Here is a 16,994-nt window from a genome sequence, read left to right on the forward strand (position 1 = left end):
GACACTGCAGCAAAGGCTCATGGGGAACCATCTCTACCAGGTGAGCTACCAGGGCACGCTCTTTGAGGCCAGACTTTAACTTGGAGGGCGGGGGGTCAGTTTAAGTTTGGGAGTGGATGAGTTTGGATAGAATTAAGATTAGAATTTAAATAAGGTAATACAAAATGAGGCATGCAGTGATGATAGTCAATGCTAGATTAACTATTGCAGTCAACTGAATCTCCTTCCTCTGATGAGTGATTGTTTTCATCAGAGATCAGGAAATAGATTTTACTGTCTGACAGTTTGTGTCCGTGAACAGCTGTTTAGTTGGCAGGAGATGGGAAGTTGGAGGCCACATGTATACATGAGGGCATATGTCCTGTTTGTCTGCTCAAGCTGCTCATGTTGTCAGGATCGCCACAAATATTTCACGTTCGTTGTGAGCATTCGTGTGACCGACTGACAATGAGTAAACAGACTGGAAATTTCTAGCGTGAGTCTTTACATTACTGAAATAAAAGATTTGCTGGAGGCTCTGTGTCAGTTGTGGCAATATTGATGTGAAAAGCATCCACACATGAGGCTTTATCCACAAGCAGTTTTATGTTCCCTTGGTCACATTTATGGCTTAATGAGTCAGACTGGGAACTTGTTTCCTGGTTGCATCTGAGTCAGAACATCAACATTTATTGGTGTCCTTTTACTTTCCTGACCTTTTGGTCAGATGAAATCCAATATCCAGACTCACACTTTCAATTTTTTTTATTGCTGCAGCTCAGCCAAAGTAGCTCTGCAATCACCCGATCGATTTTTCTGTGCTCCATTATAGGGGCTAGTGCTGGCTTTATGTTCTCTTGGTAAAATCAAGTTGCAAATCTTTCTTTCTTTCTTTCTTTCTTTCTTTCTTTCTTTCTTTCTTTCTTTCTTTCTCATTACTGTCCACCTGTCTACTACAGCATCTTATGTTGTATATTCGTATATATTACTGCAGTATGGTATGTCTTTATGTCCTAGATTCTCCTTTTCACTTTTCTTTTTATTTTATGAACATTGTTGAAGAGAGCCTGAGGACTAAGAATTTCATTGCCGATGACTGCTTCACTACGATTCACTGACACAGCTTTCTCGGTGAAACAGATAAAAAGAATCATTTGAGTGCACATCTTCTTTCACACAACCACTAAACTCTTTTGCAGTATAATGTAACTCAATTTACAAAACTTGCAATTTTAAACGCTCAGCCCAGGGAGATTTCTCTGTCCATAGATATATATCAATTATTGTAACATTATTGTATTCTATCTTTGAATTGCACTTTGATTATTATACTTTACATCAAATGCATCATGGACATAAAAATGCATTAGAAAATTCAATTCAGTTACCAGAGCTTACTGTCTCTGCAAATTCTGTTCTCCACCTTTCAACTTCATAATTTCCACATTTACCACTGGACTTGAAGGCAGCATATCTGACAGCTCTGGTGTAACGTTAGCTGAACGTGTGTGTGGTTAGTAACATTAAACTGGGACAAGAAAGGAGCATTAATGTGTGTGTCTGTGTGGAGAGTGTGGAATAGTATGTATTATATTTTAGTCTAATTGATAAAGAAAAAATAAAAAAAAATTCAAGGATTTAAATTCAAACAATTTTCATTCTCACAAATAATAAACAAATATTAAAAAACTTTCTTGAATATTTTTTTATTAAAGGAAGTTCTCGAGTTCAACACTGAGTGGCGGTAGTGCCACGTTTGTTTTGATGTTTGAAAAAAAAAAACAAACAGAAGAAGAAGAAGAAGAAGAAAGGAAAAAGAAGAGAAGCCCAACGCGGAAGTTCCTCGCACATTGAGGACGGCTCTCAGCATCCAGACCCTCTCCGTTAGAAACCCTACCTTCCTCTATATTCACATTTACTAACGTTCATCTACAGGCCGTGGTCAGCATGTGCCACCGCGGTTAGCTGCGGAGTGATGGAGGCGGCGCGGTGCGGCTCTTTCTGTCTGCGGAGGCTCTTCTGATGCACTATGATCCCTGTGCCTCTGCTGGTGTGTGTGATGGCAGGCTGGTGTGCTGTCTATCTCACCGACACACTGCTGAGGGTGAATATAAGTTCTTGTTTTTGGTGTTTAATGGTTATGGCGGGGGGGGATACAGTAATAGTAGTAGCCAACAGTGGCCCTCAGTATACATCATAACAGCCTCACGACATGGTGTGTTTGGATTGAGGGATGTCAACCCCCCCCCCTTTGTCTGCTGTTATTATGGCTCTGTTCATCGTTCGCCATCTAATGTAAGAACAAATGAGAGGCACACAAGTAACCTTCCTGTGGTGTACATTAATGCAGCCAACCCAGCTGGAAGAAAGTCTTTTTATTGTCACACTATATACAGTATTTACAGCATTTTACATACTTGAAATGGGACTTGTTTTGTTTTTACATTACTATATACATTAGGAGCAGTTAGGGGTTAGGTTGCCTTGCTCAAAGGCACCTGGGCAGTGCACAGGAGGTAACACCTCTCCAGCTACCAGTCCACACTGCATACTGTGGTCTGTGGGAGTCGAACCGGCGACTATCCGGTTCCCAAGCTGGTTCCCTACACACTGAGCTACTGCTGCAATAAACACATTTCTAATAATAAATAATAATATATGTAGAGTTTGGGGGGGGTTAGTATTTACTATAAGTCATTTTGAAACTATTCTGTACTATAATAACGGTATGGGGCCGCAAATTCAGTGATAGTGATTTCAACCTGAGAAAACATGAGATATTATGAAGAAAAGTTAGACAAATATGTTGTAAAATGAAGTGCAGTAACTAAGAAACTAAACGTATAAATAGGATTCACAAAAGTATAGACTGCTGTCCATTTAGTGACATTGTCCTACATGGCAGAAGTAGAAGAAACAAATAAAATATGTAAAAAGGTAAATCAGACACGCGCTCTCCTGTAAAAAAGCTGAAATTCTGGGTTGTCTCTAAAATCTAAAATATGCTCTTTTACTGTACCTTCATCATCATGGGTTTAATGCATCAAATTAGGCCCTTATCATACGTATATTGATGTATGGGAAACTGTTAACTGACTCATAGGTTATATCAGATGCTGACAGAGAGCAGGCAGGCCTACATGATTGCAGGTTGAGCTCCTCCTGAAAGCTTCAGTATAGTGGTTAACACACGAGCACAGGGAGTAGGTAAAAGATGGCAGCCAATATTTGCTTGGTCACAAATTTGTTAGTAAAACTCTCATGAAAAGTGGTTGCTGTAGCAACAGAATGACTGAAACCAACAGGCGGAATAAAAAAAACCAAAAAAAAAAACCAAACACTGCCGAGTTTAGAAAAACAAAGGGTAGAAATTTGTCCAGAAACTGGTCACCTGTGGAAATATTCCCAAATACAGTGGGGAGAACAAGTATTTGATACACTGCCCATTTTGCAGGTTTTCCCACTTACAAAGCATGTAGAGGTCTGTAATTTATAATCATAGGTACTCTTCAACTGTGAGTGACGGAAACTAAAACAAAAATCCAGAAAAATCACATTGTATTTTTAAGTAATTAATTATTATTTGATACATCAGAAAAACAGTACTTAATATTTGGTACAGAAACCTTTGTTTGCAGTTATAGAGGTCAGACGTTTCTTGTAGTTCTTGACCAGGTTTGCACGCACTGCAGCAGGGATTTTGGGCCACTCCTCCATACAGATCTTCTCCAGATCCTTCAGGTTTCGGGGCTGTCGCTGGGCAATACGGACTTTCAGCTCCCTCCAAAGATTTTCTATTGGGTTCAAGTCTGGAGACTGGCTAGGCCACTCCAGGACCTTGAGACGCTTCTTACGGAGCCACTCCTTAGTTGCCCTGGCTGTGTGTTTCGGGTCGTTGTCATGCTGGAAGACCCAGCCACGACCCATCTTCAATGCTCTTACTGAGGGCAGGAGGTTGTTGACCAAGATCTCGCGATACGTGGCCCCATCCATCCTCCCCTCAATACGGTGCAGTCGTCCCGTCCCCTTTGCAGAAAAGCGTCCTCAAAGAATGATGTTTCCGCCTCCATGCTTCACGGTTGGGATGGTGTTCTTGGGGTTGTACTTATCCTCCTTCTTCCTCCAAACACGGCGAGTGGAGCTTAGACCAAAAAGCTCTATTTTTGTCTCATCAGACCACATGACCTTCTCCCATTCCTCCTCTGGATCATCCAGATGGTCATTGGCAAACTTCAGACGGGCCTGGACACGCGCTGTCTTGAGCAGGGTGACCTTGCGTGCGCTGCAGGATTTTAATCCATGGCGGCGTAGTGTGTTACTAATGGTTTTCTTTGAGACAGTGGTCCCAGCTCTCTTCAGGTCATTGACCAGGTCCTGACGTGTAGTCCTGGGCTGATCCCTCACCTTCCTCATGATCATTGATGCCCCATGAGGTGAGATCTTGCATGGAGCCCCAGACCGAGGGAGATTGACTGTCATCTTAAACTTCTTCCATTTTCTAATAATTGCGCCAACAGTTGTTGCCTTCTCACCAAGCTGCTTGCCTATTGTCCTGTAGCCCATCCCAGCCTTGTGCAGGTCTACAATTTTGTCCCTGATGTCCTTACACAGCTCTCTGGTCTTGGCCGTTGTGGAGAGGTTGGAGTCTGTTAGATTGAGTGTGTGGACAGGTGCAGTTAATACAGGTAATGAGTGGAGAACAGGAAGGCTTCTTCTAGAAAACTAACAGGTCTGTGAGAGCCCGAATTCTTACTGGCTGGTAGGTGATCAAATACTTATGTCATGCAATAAAGTGCAAATTAATTATTTAAAATCCATACAATGTGATTTTCTGGATTTTTGTTTTAGATTCCTTCACTCACAGTTGAAGAGTACCTATGATAAAAATTACAGACCTCTACATGCATTGTAAGTGGGAAAACCTGCAAAATCGGCAGTGTATCAAATACTTGTTCTCCCCACTGTATGTTTTGGTCTTTAAAAAGCGAAATAATTCCCACCGCATCATTACATTCATTTGGAAGGTGTTAAGAATTTCTTTCGCCTTTTGTGGATACTGGAACAGTCAATCACAGCTGGAGCACAACACATACACATATATCGGCAGGCAGACAATTTCAGTGGATGTTGGCTCCACCGGCATCTATAGTATAGTACAGTATAGTAAGTATAGTATAGTAAAGTATATCACAGATTGCTATCAGCTTATGTTATGATAAGTAACAAGAATTTGCAGTACAGAAATGCTAAAGATATTGAGGTGATTTTGAAACAGTAACATGATTAACACTGTTACAAGAATATGTGTTTGTATAAGAAAAAAATTAAAAAATTGGTATTGGCGTAACAAATCCAGTATCGGTCAGGCTCTAACCACACCCACTTATCACACACTCAACTCCAGGAATGCATTGAGTTGGGTATTGTAATAACCTTTTTCCACTTTTCCGTCGACTCCCGCAGTCGTCAGTGACGCACCGGATCAGATACGAGTCATGGTTGGCGAGTCGAGGGCTGATGTTGTCTCCTTTCCATGTGAGATGGCAAACCACCATGTTCAACCGGCTGTTTGCGTACTGCGCCCGCATCAACCCCCGAGCCCTCTACCTGTGGTGAGGACTGATATTTAAACTACACCTAACCTGAACTGTTCCTGTACCATTTCTGTACTTTCCTTGTTCAAGATTCCATACAAATGCCATCTTTCTGGAAGATTTCCCCCTTGGTTGACTTAAGCTAACTGATTACTAATGTTTTAAGATGATAGACATTGTATTTGTTATATGTTACACTTACATAGATTTGATTAGATCAGATTTAAAACAGATAAGGAAAGTGAAACAGATCTGACAGAAGAAGTCAAGAAGCTTGCACAGTAGTTTGCCAAATAAAGAATATATATATATATATATATATATATATGTGTGTGTATATATATATAATATAAACACAAACAAAATGAAGGAAATAATATGACTCCGTAGTAAAATGAAATAATTATTCATACAAATATTATTTCAGAACTACTTTCAATGCCAAAGTGCCTGTATTAGCATTATTTGACTGGTGCCCAGCCTTATAGACAATACATGCAAATGTCCCAGTCAAAACTACAATTGTCAAAGCACCACTCAGGGTTACTTATTTAACTGTAGGGCTGCTAAACTACTTTCATTTTCTATGGCATGCTGTCAGTGGCCAGCTATCACTCACCATAATGTTTGCTGAAGTGATGATTTTCGTGCGTCTCTTCTCATTACTTAATGGACAAGTGGGCAAGTCTTCCAAAATACTGATATATCCTTTACCTTTATCCTTCACCCCGTGGTTTCCTTTCCTGCTTTCACATTGCAAGCTTTTTGTTTGGTTTTCAGATACATCCATCACATTTATAGGCCCGCAAAGATCGGCCAAATTGCGGCCGCTTGAAATGATCGCTCTGTTGTATCAATAATTCCTCTCCCCAGGTTCAGCAGCGGTCTGGTGTTTGGTATAATTTCCATGGTGGGGTCGGTGGTGCTGCTGACGAAGACGCTGCAGCAGACGCTCGCTCAGATGACCACAGACAACCCTCGGATAGGAAGTCAGCAGGCCCTGCAGGTGGTGGTACGTACGCGCCGGAACTGGACATTTAGGAGCTTTTATAAGTAATTCACACCTGGGGAATTAAAATTTAAATACAGGTAACAGATTGAGGACGTCTCCCGAGTTTCAGCGTCCTTTACAGCATGAAAATATGCTTCAGTTACATCATTTCCCCATCAAATATTCAGATTTTTAAACCCATGTGTATCTCCTCTCAGTGTACAGGTTCAGAGACCTAACTGGCGTTGAGGGCATAAATGTCCTTGAAAGTTCATACAAAGCCTGTGATATTCAAATGAGGGGGCGACAAATGCCGCCAATTATGAGGAGGGCCCTTATTTAGCATTTTTTTTCCTGTTCACTTTTATTCATTGAGGTGTCAAATAGCCACGCATTAATGTGAGCACTACTCCCAGCAGACCACTGTAGGTGATTCATGGGAAGCTATTAGTGGGCCATTTATAACCCAAGTATTCAGCCCGGAGCGCCACAAAATGCACCGCACAGCCAGCGGAGGAGGGGAAATGCAGACCACACAGAAAACCACAGCTTCAGCAAAACATGACACAATTAATATGCAGAAGGAAACAACAAAATAATGAGGGAGGTAGATTTAAATACATCTTGGTGATACAAATGTGTACAAATGTGCAGTGCTGGTATGATATATTATAGTTTTAATGAAATGTTGTCTTATGAAGGCATTCAAATACACATAAAAATCATATCAAAGAGGCAAAAAGATGACTGTTGTTCCATGTGTGTTTCTGTATCAGTCACAGTTGTGTGTCGCTCTTCTTTTTCTGGTCTTGGGTGTGTCTTCAGGTCCCTGGTGTCAATCTGCCCACCAGTCAACTGGCCTACTTCTTCACTGCCCTGCTGCTCAGCGGAGTCATACATGAGCTGGGCCACGCCGTGGCAGCATTGAGGTAAGACACACACACACACACACGTACACACGTTTCCATAACACAATCTGTTACCATGACAACCGGCAGAGCAAAGAGCATCTAATGGCTATTAGGATAGGAAAAAAATGGGAGGTGACCAATGTGTGTCCATGTCAGATATTTTGTGATGTTTTTCGGCTGCTGCTTCACAGGCTCTACATCTTATTTCAACGCTTTTATGCTTTTCATGGTTTCTTTGGCCTACAATAAGGGCCCAGTATCGTCTGATTTTATTTGCAAATATCTCACCAGTGTTTTTTTTTTATGTAACGTACAGCGGTAAAGGTGTAAATGTTTCTTTTGCAGCAGCCTGACAAACATCAACAGCTATTTACATAGCGGCGCAGGATGTTCAGCTAAAACCAACTGCTGGTGGCATACTATTTTACACATATATGTTCAGTTTAACTGTAGTCTGTTTATTGTTTTTGTACGTACCTAGAGGGAGTCAGAAGAACAAGCACCTTTTCACAACATTAACAAATAGAATTCTAATTAAAAAAGAGACTCAACAAAAATGTCGGATAAATACGTAAATTAACATTTATTTGGGTACTAAAGGAATACTGCTTTGTCATTTGCTTAATTTAGTTTGAAAACAAGTCATGTTAGCTGCACACACGAGATATTTTTCAACCTGGTTTGGTGTCATTCATTCAACTTTTCCAAATATTTGTGTATGAGTTTGAACATACGGCTTCATTTGACTGAAATGAAGCCGTTCATGCAGTATCCCATCACTCACAGTAAGAAGCTGTTTAGGGAAATACGTTTTCAGGGCCTCTAATGTGGCCTCTGTTTCCTTCTCTGACCTTTTCTAATGTGGAATATCTTTCTACCCCCGGCAGGGAGCAAGTACGAGTAAACGGCTTCGGCATGTTTGTGTTTGTGGTGTACCCCGGTGCGTTTGTGGACCTCTTCACCACACACCTCAACCTCATATCCCCCACTCAGCAGCTCCGCATCTTCTGTGCCGGTAAGATAATAATCCTGATTATTTTGCCAGCTTATGTGATCGCAGCTATTAATCACAGTTATTTCAAGCATTTTGTCAAATAGTCATTCCTGTTTTGCCAGTGTCAGTGAAGGTCACTCTGAGGTCTTTTATATCTGAGCACCAGACAGCTGCTTCACATCAAATCATTTCACTCTGCAATTAAGAAAATTAGATTTTAATGAATTGATTGGTGGAGCCGGCAGTTATTCACGCATGAATGTGACTGATGTCTCCTACGGACCACCGTGGGGAGCCGGTTAAAGGCTGAATATTTTCAATGCAGTCTGGTGAAGAAGAATGTTGGTGTTTTTGATTAGAAAGCAGTCAAGAGGCAGTTTGAAGCAGCAGAAAAACGATTACATGATACAAATTACTGTAGAAATAATATGATATTAACTCAATAATTAAGAGTTAAGAGATCAGAGAGAGAAAAGGAACAGATCCCTCTTTCTCTGACTGATTCTAGCAACATATAATAAGTTAAAACTAATGACACTTTTGCTAAGGTTTGATGTAAAGTCTAGTGAAGTCATGCTGCTAGAGATCAAAGGGCAAAATATGCCCACTATGAAGAGTGAACTTCTGACTTTGGACTATACACTGTTATTATTAATCATGCTGTCAGTTTGTTATAAAGAAGTATATAATAGTTTTGTTATAAAGGCTCTGTACTGAAAGGTCAGTCTTCCTGTTGCTATAGGCTCAGTATGGGGATCATCATTGCAGGTACCATACATACAATGTTTAAACATGCAAAGTTCCTACAACGTCATGATACTGACTATTAAAATCATGATGATGGGACATTTTTTGTGGTCTGTACCAAACAAACCTGGTTTCTTACATCTGGAGAACATGTGTTGTAGGCCAGGGCCTCTCTGCAGCACTCCAGTACTCCGTTATACTGCTGTTTTGTCACCTTTTACTTCTTTCAGAAATTGCATCCTCTGTGGTTTGGATATTGCACTTAAGCATATTGCAATATCTATTATATTTTGATTAATTGTGCAGCCTTAGTGTGGCTCCCTGCTTCCATGTCTATGTCGCCGACCGGAGATTAACTGTAGATGAGGAGCTGACAGCTATTGAGGAATTCATCATTTCAGTGCTTGTAAACTTACCATGTTTTATGCCTCTTGTCAGTATATTTGTCAGGGAAATGCAGTGGTAACCCTAAACGGGAAACAGACATCAGGATGATTTGGTGGCTAGAGACTCTAAACTAGAGATCCTAATGTGTCAGTCAGCCGTCAGAGTGTGTAGGAGCATGACACTTAATGAAAATGCCAAATTACTGAATGATACTGTCTTTATGCTGTTAGGAGCCTTGGGGGGGCAGTGAAGAGCTGCTGTAAAACCATCTGTATCTTTAACTAGATAGATATTCCTCCAGGCTTTTCCTCTGCTTAATGTGACAAGAAAAAGTCTGCGGTGGGTGACTGCAGGCACAAAACTGAGACGGCCAATCAAGTCATATGACAAACCCAAGAGAGAGAGAGAGAGAGAGAGAGAGAGGGGGGAGAGGAAGAGGGAGAGGAAGATGCTATTCCCATCGGGGGAGTGGTGACATAACAGCATGCTGTGTTTATTTATCTCCGTGTCTCTCTCTCCACAGTGGAGAGCTCTCTGTACGCAGGGGGGTTCTCTCACATAACATGTTTATTATTTACTCCTGGTGAGATAGGTGACGCAACTTTAATAGTTTGTTTACTGTGTAAAGTCAACATTGAGTATATTCGATATTGACTTTATTTCTAATTTCAGGCCTATACAGTGCACATATATATATATATATATATATATATATGTATGTATGTATGTATGTGTATATATATATATATATATATATATGTGATCTCCTCAAACTATCTTCAGCTATTAATTTTCTCCTTACCAAAGTGTAGCCGGACCCTTGATGCTGCTGTCACCACCTTTGATTGATGGCTTTGCATGATTTCAGGAAAAATAAGACCTTTTTAAATTTGTGCCTTGACCTCACCAGGCAATGAGAAATTTTCCCTCATGTGATTTTGGGAGACCGACTGTGTCATCTTGCATAATTCAGATGGTATGGAGTTATTTTTAGTGACGAGCGGTTACTGTTTTGCCACGACATCCTACAGTCCGAACATGCACAATGGTTGTCAGGAGTCTGGTATACAATCCTGGTGTTTCTGTTTCAGGAGCTTCAGTCTGACACTTTTGGAAGGGTAACTTGATCAGGCTATGATCTTTCCAATATTTTTTCCAGTTTTTAAGGTTATATTTGAGAAGTTTAAAGCCGTTGTATGCCACCTTGTACTTTCTGACATTTCAGGAATAATAATCTTTCACTGAGTGTACAAAATAAACCATCCATACTAAATCACATATATCTCTCACCCAAAACCCAGACCCCCCCCCAGACCCACCTAAACAACAGTGATAATTGATAATAAATATATCTATCTTCTTTAAAAGGAAGTAATGTTTCTGTTTTCTTTCTCTAGGAGTGTGGCACAACTTTGTTCTGTGTGTGGCAGCATTAGCCTTCCTCTTCCTGTTGCCCCTCTTTCTCCTCCCTGCGTACTCCACCGGCGGCGGGGCGTTGGTCACCGAGGTTGTCCAGGTCAGTGCAGTTATGAATCAACGTTTTATTATCTCAACACTTAACCTCGTGACTCACAGAGTTACACTGCGAGGAACGCTTTATCGGTCAATTGACCTTTGGGCAATGAAATGTAATAATCGCTGAGGGGCATCAGCACTTGTCTGTCATTAAAGAAGTCAATGCTTCAGTGCTATAGCATGTTCTCCAATGGCACAGTCATTAATAAGCGTTATTTATCTCAGCTAATTTGACGGGCCATGAAATTCTATTTTGCGTAACTGCCCCCTGCACATTCATACAGTTAGCATTGCAATTCAGCCACAGTTGGTTGCTGTCTGTTGCTCAAGGACTCATTGGCAGTAGCTGGCAAGGGAAAGTGTTTTTGTCAATCCCTGTCCCTACCCAGATTCTCCTAACTAATGCAAGATTGCAGAATTCCAACCATAAAACCGTCTGACCTTTTGTTTGTGTGACCTTCGGGCCATTTTAACCAGTTTTTTTTATTTTTTATATCTGCCTGTGTCTTTCGTGCAGGGCTCTGCTGCTGACGGTCCCCGGGGTCTCTCTGTTGGGGACATAGTGACGGGCCTGGAGGACTGTCCGGTCCGGGGAGTGGAGGACTGGAGCAGCTGCCTGTCTCACCTCTCTTACACCCCACAGACTGGATACTGTGTCCCTGTCGCCAGCCTGCAGCCCAGCTGGGCCCACGGTCGAGGTGAGTGTGCTGCAGCGAGAAGAATAAATGAATACGTCTCCTGCTTAACATTTAATTTGTTGCATTTTGTGCCGTCTAATAATTAAATCTGGTCAAACCAACAGAGCAGCAACGGGAGCTGTGATTGGTCAGCTGTAAACTGGAGTCATGTGTGAGGTCAGAGCTCAACAGCTGGCCAATCAGACCTCCTGTTCTTTCTCTGTGGTCTATAATTATTCCAGTGGCACACATCAGACTTCATAATTTAGCGATAAATGCCAAAAATATACTTTTCAATTGAATATATAAAGTGGAATATCCCTAACTTTTTGTGAGTAGTGTGTATATATAATAATAATATTAATTATTATAATAATAATAATATAGATATTTCTTTTAGCCACACAAGTTTTACATTTATATGCTTTCTGTGTCTGTCTTCAGCTTTTTGATTCTACTAGCGCATTATTTGAATGATTTTGAAGATTCAGGATTTGCTGCATTAATGTGCATATTAATGCAAACAGTCACAGCCAGCAGTCCCGGTGACGTATGAGGAGTCAGCAGGATAATTCTGTTATGTCACAAAGTGTGTGATACTGTGTCCTTGTCTAATCATCTGGTGCGAGCAGAGAGTAAAAAAAAAAAAAAACCTCAGTGACATCCATCTTTATGTTTGTAATGTGACACGAGCTGTTATCGTGACTTTCACTCTTCCAGCCTGACACACAAATCTAATCAACCAGTGTCTCTCTCTCTCTCTCTCTGTCTCTCTCTCTCTCTCTCTCTCTCTCTCTCTCTCTCTCTCTCTCTCTCTCTCTCTCTCTCTCTCTCTTTCATCCATTTATCTTTTTCCCCCTCTCTTTCTCTTGTAGCTTTCAAGCGTTTGGATGGAACGATGGACTGCTGCAGCAACAACAGCCTGACAGACCTCTGTTTCTCTTACATGAAACCACAGGGCAAAAACAGCAGAGAGAGAGAGGTGACGCACACAGACACACTCGGACACACACACGCAGACACACGCAGACACACACAGACACACAGACACATGCAGACACACATAGGCTGGGACTTTTTATGACTACTTCAGCATGTGAGCATGTTTCCAACCCTTTTAGACCGTCAAGCATATTTATATTTCTTCCTTTATTCAATTCAGTTCCTTTTATTCCCCTTTTGTGCCACTTTGTTTCCACCCAAATGAGTTTAATGCACAAAAAAGAACAATTATGAATATACACAAAACCATATTTTAACATTATATCCTTCTAAATATGAGAAAAAAATAAAACAAGTGTCCTTTTAGATTTCTTCTTGATTTGCTGATGTTTTGCTGATGATACTGCTCTTCTTGAATGTCAGAAATGGCAAAAGATTACACATTTTGTGCGACGATGTGATTCAGAAACAGGTCAGGGTCATGTAAAACGACTGCCAGCAAGATAACCACTGGAATGAATGGACAAGAATAAGAAGTGCGACATTAAAAGTTGTCCATCCTGAATGGAGATATCTGAGAAAGAAAACAAGATAGCAGACATCGTCAAGTGACAAAGCAAAAAACAACAAAGCCAACAAGTAAAAAAAAAAAAAGGATCAAATCCTTATTTCCTGCTGACTTCCCTTACATTTCTAATATTTGCATTCCCTCTGTAATCCTGTGGCCGCAGTACGCCTGTATGCCGGTGCGTAAGATGGTGACGGGGACGTGGGTGTGTCGTACCGACGACGACTGCACCGCACACTCCCACACTGCCAGCGTTTGCGTTACGCCCTCTCTGGAGAACCAGACCCGCTTCATCCGTGTCACACACCCGCCCAACACACACATGCTGTTCGTGGGGTATCCGCCGCACCTTCAGTACTCTGGTACGTACAGGCGGATATGCTGCTATTCACCTTCCTTCTTCCTGTATAAATATAAATCACTCAAAATTTTTAAATAATATTTGTCCTTTTTAGTCCTTTTATTAATTTAAAGCAAAAAATGCTGTAATTTCAGTGTAAGAGTTCCAACATGATACTTTTTGCCCACCCTAGGAGGAGCTTGTATCTGTAATATTCATATAATTGCTATTTACAACGTAGGTGTTGAGCTGACTCTGCAGTCCTATGTGATGTACAATACATGTGCAGGAAGAGGCTTGTTCTTTAGTCTGCTGCCGATTAAGACGGTGTTGAATGGATCAAACCGGTGATATTTCTATGATTATGACCTCTACAACCACATGGTGTTTGTATAAATTCCTGCAGTGTGACTGTAACACCTCCCGTGTTTTGTCTTTTCCCAGTGAGTCTGACCAACTTTGTGCCCCGCTTTGGTTTCCTCCACCTGGATCTGCCCGTCTTCTTAGAGACCTTCTGCAAGTATCCTTTCATGTTTAAAGGACTCCAGTCTTAATCAGATGATGGATGTGTCAGGGGGTAGATTTAGAAAAGTGAATACTACTCCTCTATCAAAGTCACTCACTCAAAATTTAAACAAATGATGTTACTTTTTAAAAGGATAGAAGAGTAATGTATGTCCTTGGTTGACAAAGCACTGTCTGCATGATGTCTAAATGATATTTTGCTCAAATGTTACTTTAAATCGGTTATATATCATTACAATTTTGATTGGCCTGTAAACATATTTATTTATTTCTGACTAACTGACCCAGTAATTTGCATTTGCCAACATTAGTTTCTGGTCATACCAGACCAAGTCAGACGCAGTGTTGGGAATTCGATACAATTGCTAATGTCAACCTAATCCAAGTATCACAATATTAAAGTACCGTTACTTGATTACTTTCAGTTATTAGATTTCTTCTTCATTTGCTGATGTTTTGCTGATGATACCGCTCTTCCTGAATGTCAGAAATGGCAAAAGATTACACGTTCTGTGCGACGGTGTGATTCAGAACCAGGTCAGGGTTTCCATCAACTGGTTTGGAGAAAATAAACTAGGCTCCAGCGTAGTTTCTTCAGAAATTGATGGTATAGGCTACATAAACAGAGTAGTAGAAGAAGTTGAGGTGGCGAACTTGAAACAAAACCAGTTTTTTGCCGTAAACCTCAAAATGAAGAAGAAACTAAAGAGTATTGTAGCTTGCGTGGTAGCTAGTATTGGCCATGTTTCATGCTATATGTAGACGATGCAGTTGTTATCTGTACACAAGCTCTTTGTCTGTGAACAAAATGTCATATTAATGTTATGTTTTCTTTATGATTTGTTTGTTGAACTGTGGATTATTTAAAATGACTGAACAGTTAGCTGTAAAGCTGCTGCAACTTTATTTTCTCACTTTTAAGATATTTTTAGTCACTTCCTGCGACTCGGCACAGTGTACGCAGTCGTCAAGCACAGTGTCAGAGTGGGTAGTACACTAGGGAAACATCAGTGGGAAACAATCTCTCCACTGGGTCGAATTAGGAAGCTCTAGAGCAGCCACTAAACAGACCTTGTGAGGAGATTCTTTCAAGTTTAAAAATGAACTTTTGGGTTTTTACCTCTCGATGGGTGAACAAATAAAAAGTGTGTGCATTATGTGTGTATTATCTTTAACCCTGCTGTGTCTCAGATATGTGGTGTCCCTCTCTGGCGCGTTAGCAGTCGTAAACTCAGTGCCGTGCTTCGCTCTCGACGGTCAGTGGATGCTAAACGCCCTGCTGGAGGCCACGCTGGTTACTGTGGTAACAGACCGTCAAAAGCGCGAGCTGATTGGTTTCTTCCTGCTGCTGGCAGGCAGCGCCCTGCTGGCGGCCAACGTGGCTCTGGGCCTGTGGATGGTCACGGCGCGGTAGCCACAGCGGTTAGCTGCCCTGGCAAGACAAAAACTAAATGAATAAACCCCCATGTGGACTGAGAGTTGTTCTCTCAGGATGTGTTTGACACATGTGGACCATTAAACTGTGAACATACAGGGGGACTGCATTACCCAGCAGTACAGCCCAATTTGTGGAGACTGTTGAGCAGAATATTACTCTGCCTTTAACGCTTTACTGGACCACCAGGGAAAACTTTAAACAACTGACTTCCACCTTGTTGCCGCCATATACACAAAAGCACATATTCAAATAAATAATGCACTTGCTGTAAAGCACTGTCCTATGCGACCGTTTACAAAGACTGCACAATCTTTCCAAATCTTGATATCTGTACTGTGTTTGTGTATGTGTAAGTTGGACAGAAAACGGTTATGATTTTTCAAGGGATTGATTCCAAAATGCCATATTTCCTCTGTTGGAACCACAGGGAGGTTTTGTCTGCCTCGGCTTTCAGTGTGTTGCAGAGAGAACAAAACGAATCCAAGCCATCTTTGGATAAAAAAAAGTTTAAAAAGCCTTCATTTTATCAGCAAACGCATGGCAACACCTACATCTTTAACTCCATATCACTGTTGGAAAAACTTTGCTACCTATTATTCAAATTAAAAGAACTGCGTCCTTATGAGCAAATACACAAGGTTGTTAATTAAATAGATTGTCATTGCAACCTTTTTAAAGGTGGGTATCCTACAACTTCAAGTGTCTTCTCCTCGGGCATTGTAGTGGGAAAACTTTTTTCCCACCTTTTTCTCAAAGTGTAAGTTTCATTTTTATTCTCTCGGCCTGTCACTGTCTGTGATCTGATTTGTCAAAACTGTGGAATAAAGGACTAATTTTATTTAAGAGCTTTCTTTAAAGCCGTTCTTAATTAATAAAATAATTTTGTTCTGTTTAACTGTATTGTCTTATTATTACTTGTTATAGTCCACTCCAATGTTGGGGCACTGGAGCAGAAAACATTTTGTTAAATTTCTTTGTGGTGTTGAATGTAATTACAAGAGGTAATAAAAGGTCACAGAAGGGATTTATGAAATTTGAACCTTTTTAGCGAATTAATAAAAATTCTGACCACAGATTACCTTTCCTGTTCAGAGAGATTATCCTAGCGCACATTGTGAAAGAGATAAGATACACCACTGGGCAATGTCTATCACAGGGCTAATGCAAACTTAAAATTAAAAAAATACTCAGAGGGGATTCCTTAAGACAAAATCCTATTAAATTGGCATTCTGTGATCTAATGTGCATGATATAAAAACATTTTGGAACCTCTGGTATAAACTACAAGCAGGTATGAAGTATGTGTACACTGGAAAAGAGGCATGTACTGTTAAATACATGTTAGAGTTCAAAACAGAACACAAAACAATCCATAATCCAGTTCTT

General features: G+C 40.8%; 1 protein-coding gene across 1 annotated transcript; it reads left to right on the forward strand.

The window, feature by feature from the left end:
• The first annotated feature begins 1,778 nt into the window (after window positions 1–1,778).
• Window positions 1,779–16,503, forward strand: mbtps2 (membrane-bound transcription factor peptidase, site 2). The gene is made up of 11 exons (XM_051410617.1): window positions 1,779–2,083; window positions 5,443–5,591; window positions 6,447–6,585; window positions 7,390–7,493; window positions 8,363–8,490; window positions 11,001–11,119; window positions 11,636–11,816; window positions 12,671–12,777; window positions 13,469–13,667; window positions 14,090–14,165; window positions 15,362–16,503. The coding sequence occupies exons 1-11, from the start codon at window positions 2,009–2,011 to the stop codon at window positions 15,582–15,584; spliced, it is 1,500 nt and encodes a 499-aa protein (XP_051266577.1). The 5' UTR covers window positions 1,779–2,008; the 3' UTR covers window positions 15,585–16,503.
• Window positions 16,504–16,994: the final 491 nt, after the last annotated feature.

Source organism: Dicentrarchus labrax, unplaced genomic scaffold (genome assembly GCF_905237075.1).
Source record: "Dicentrarchus labrax unplaced genomic scaffold, dlabrax2021, whole genome shotgun sequence".
Taxonomy (NCBI): Eukaryota; Metazoa; Chordata; class Actinopteri; family Moronidae; genus Dicentrarchus; species Dicentrarchus labrax.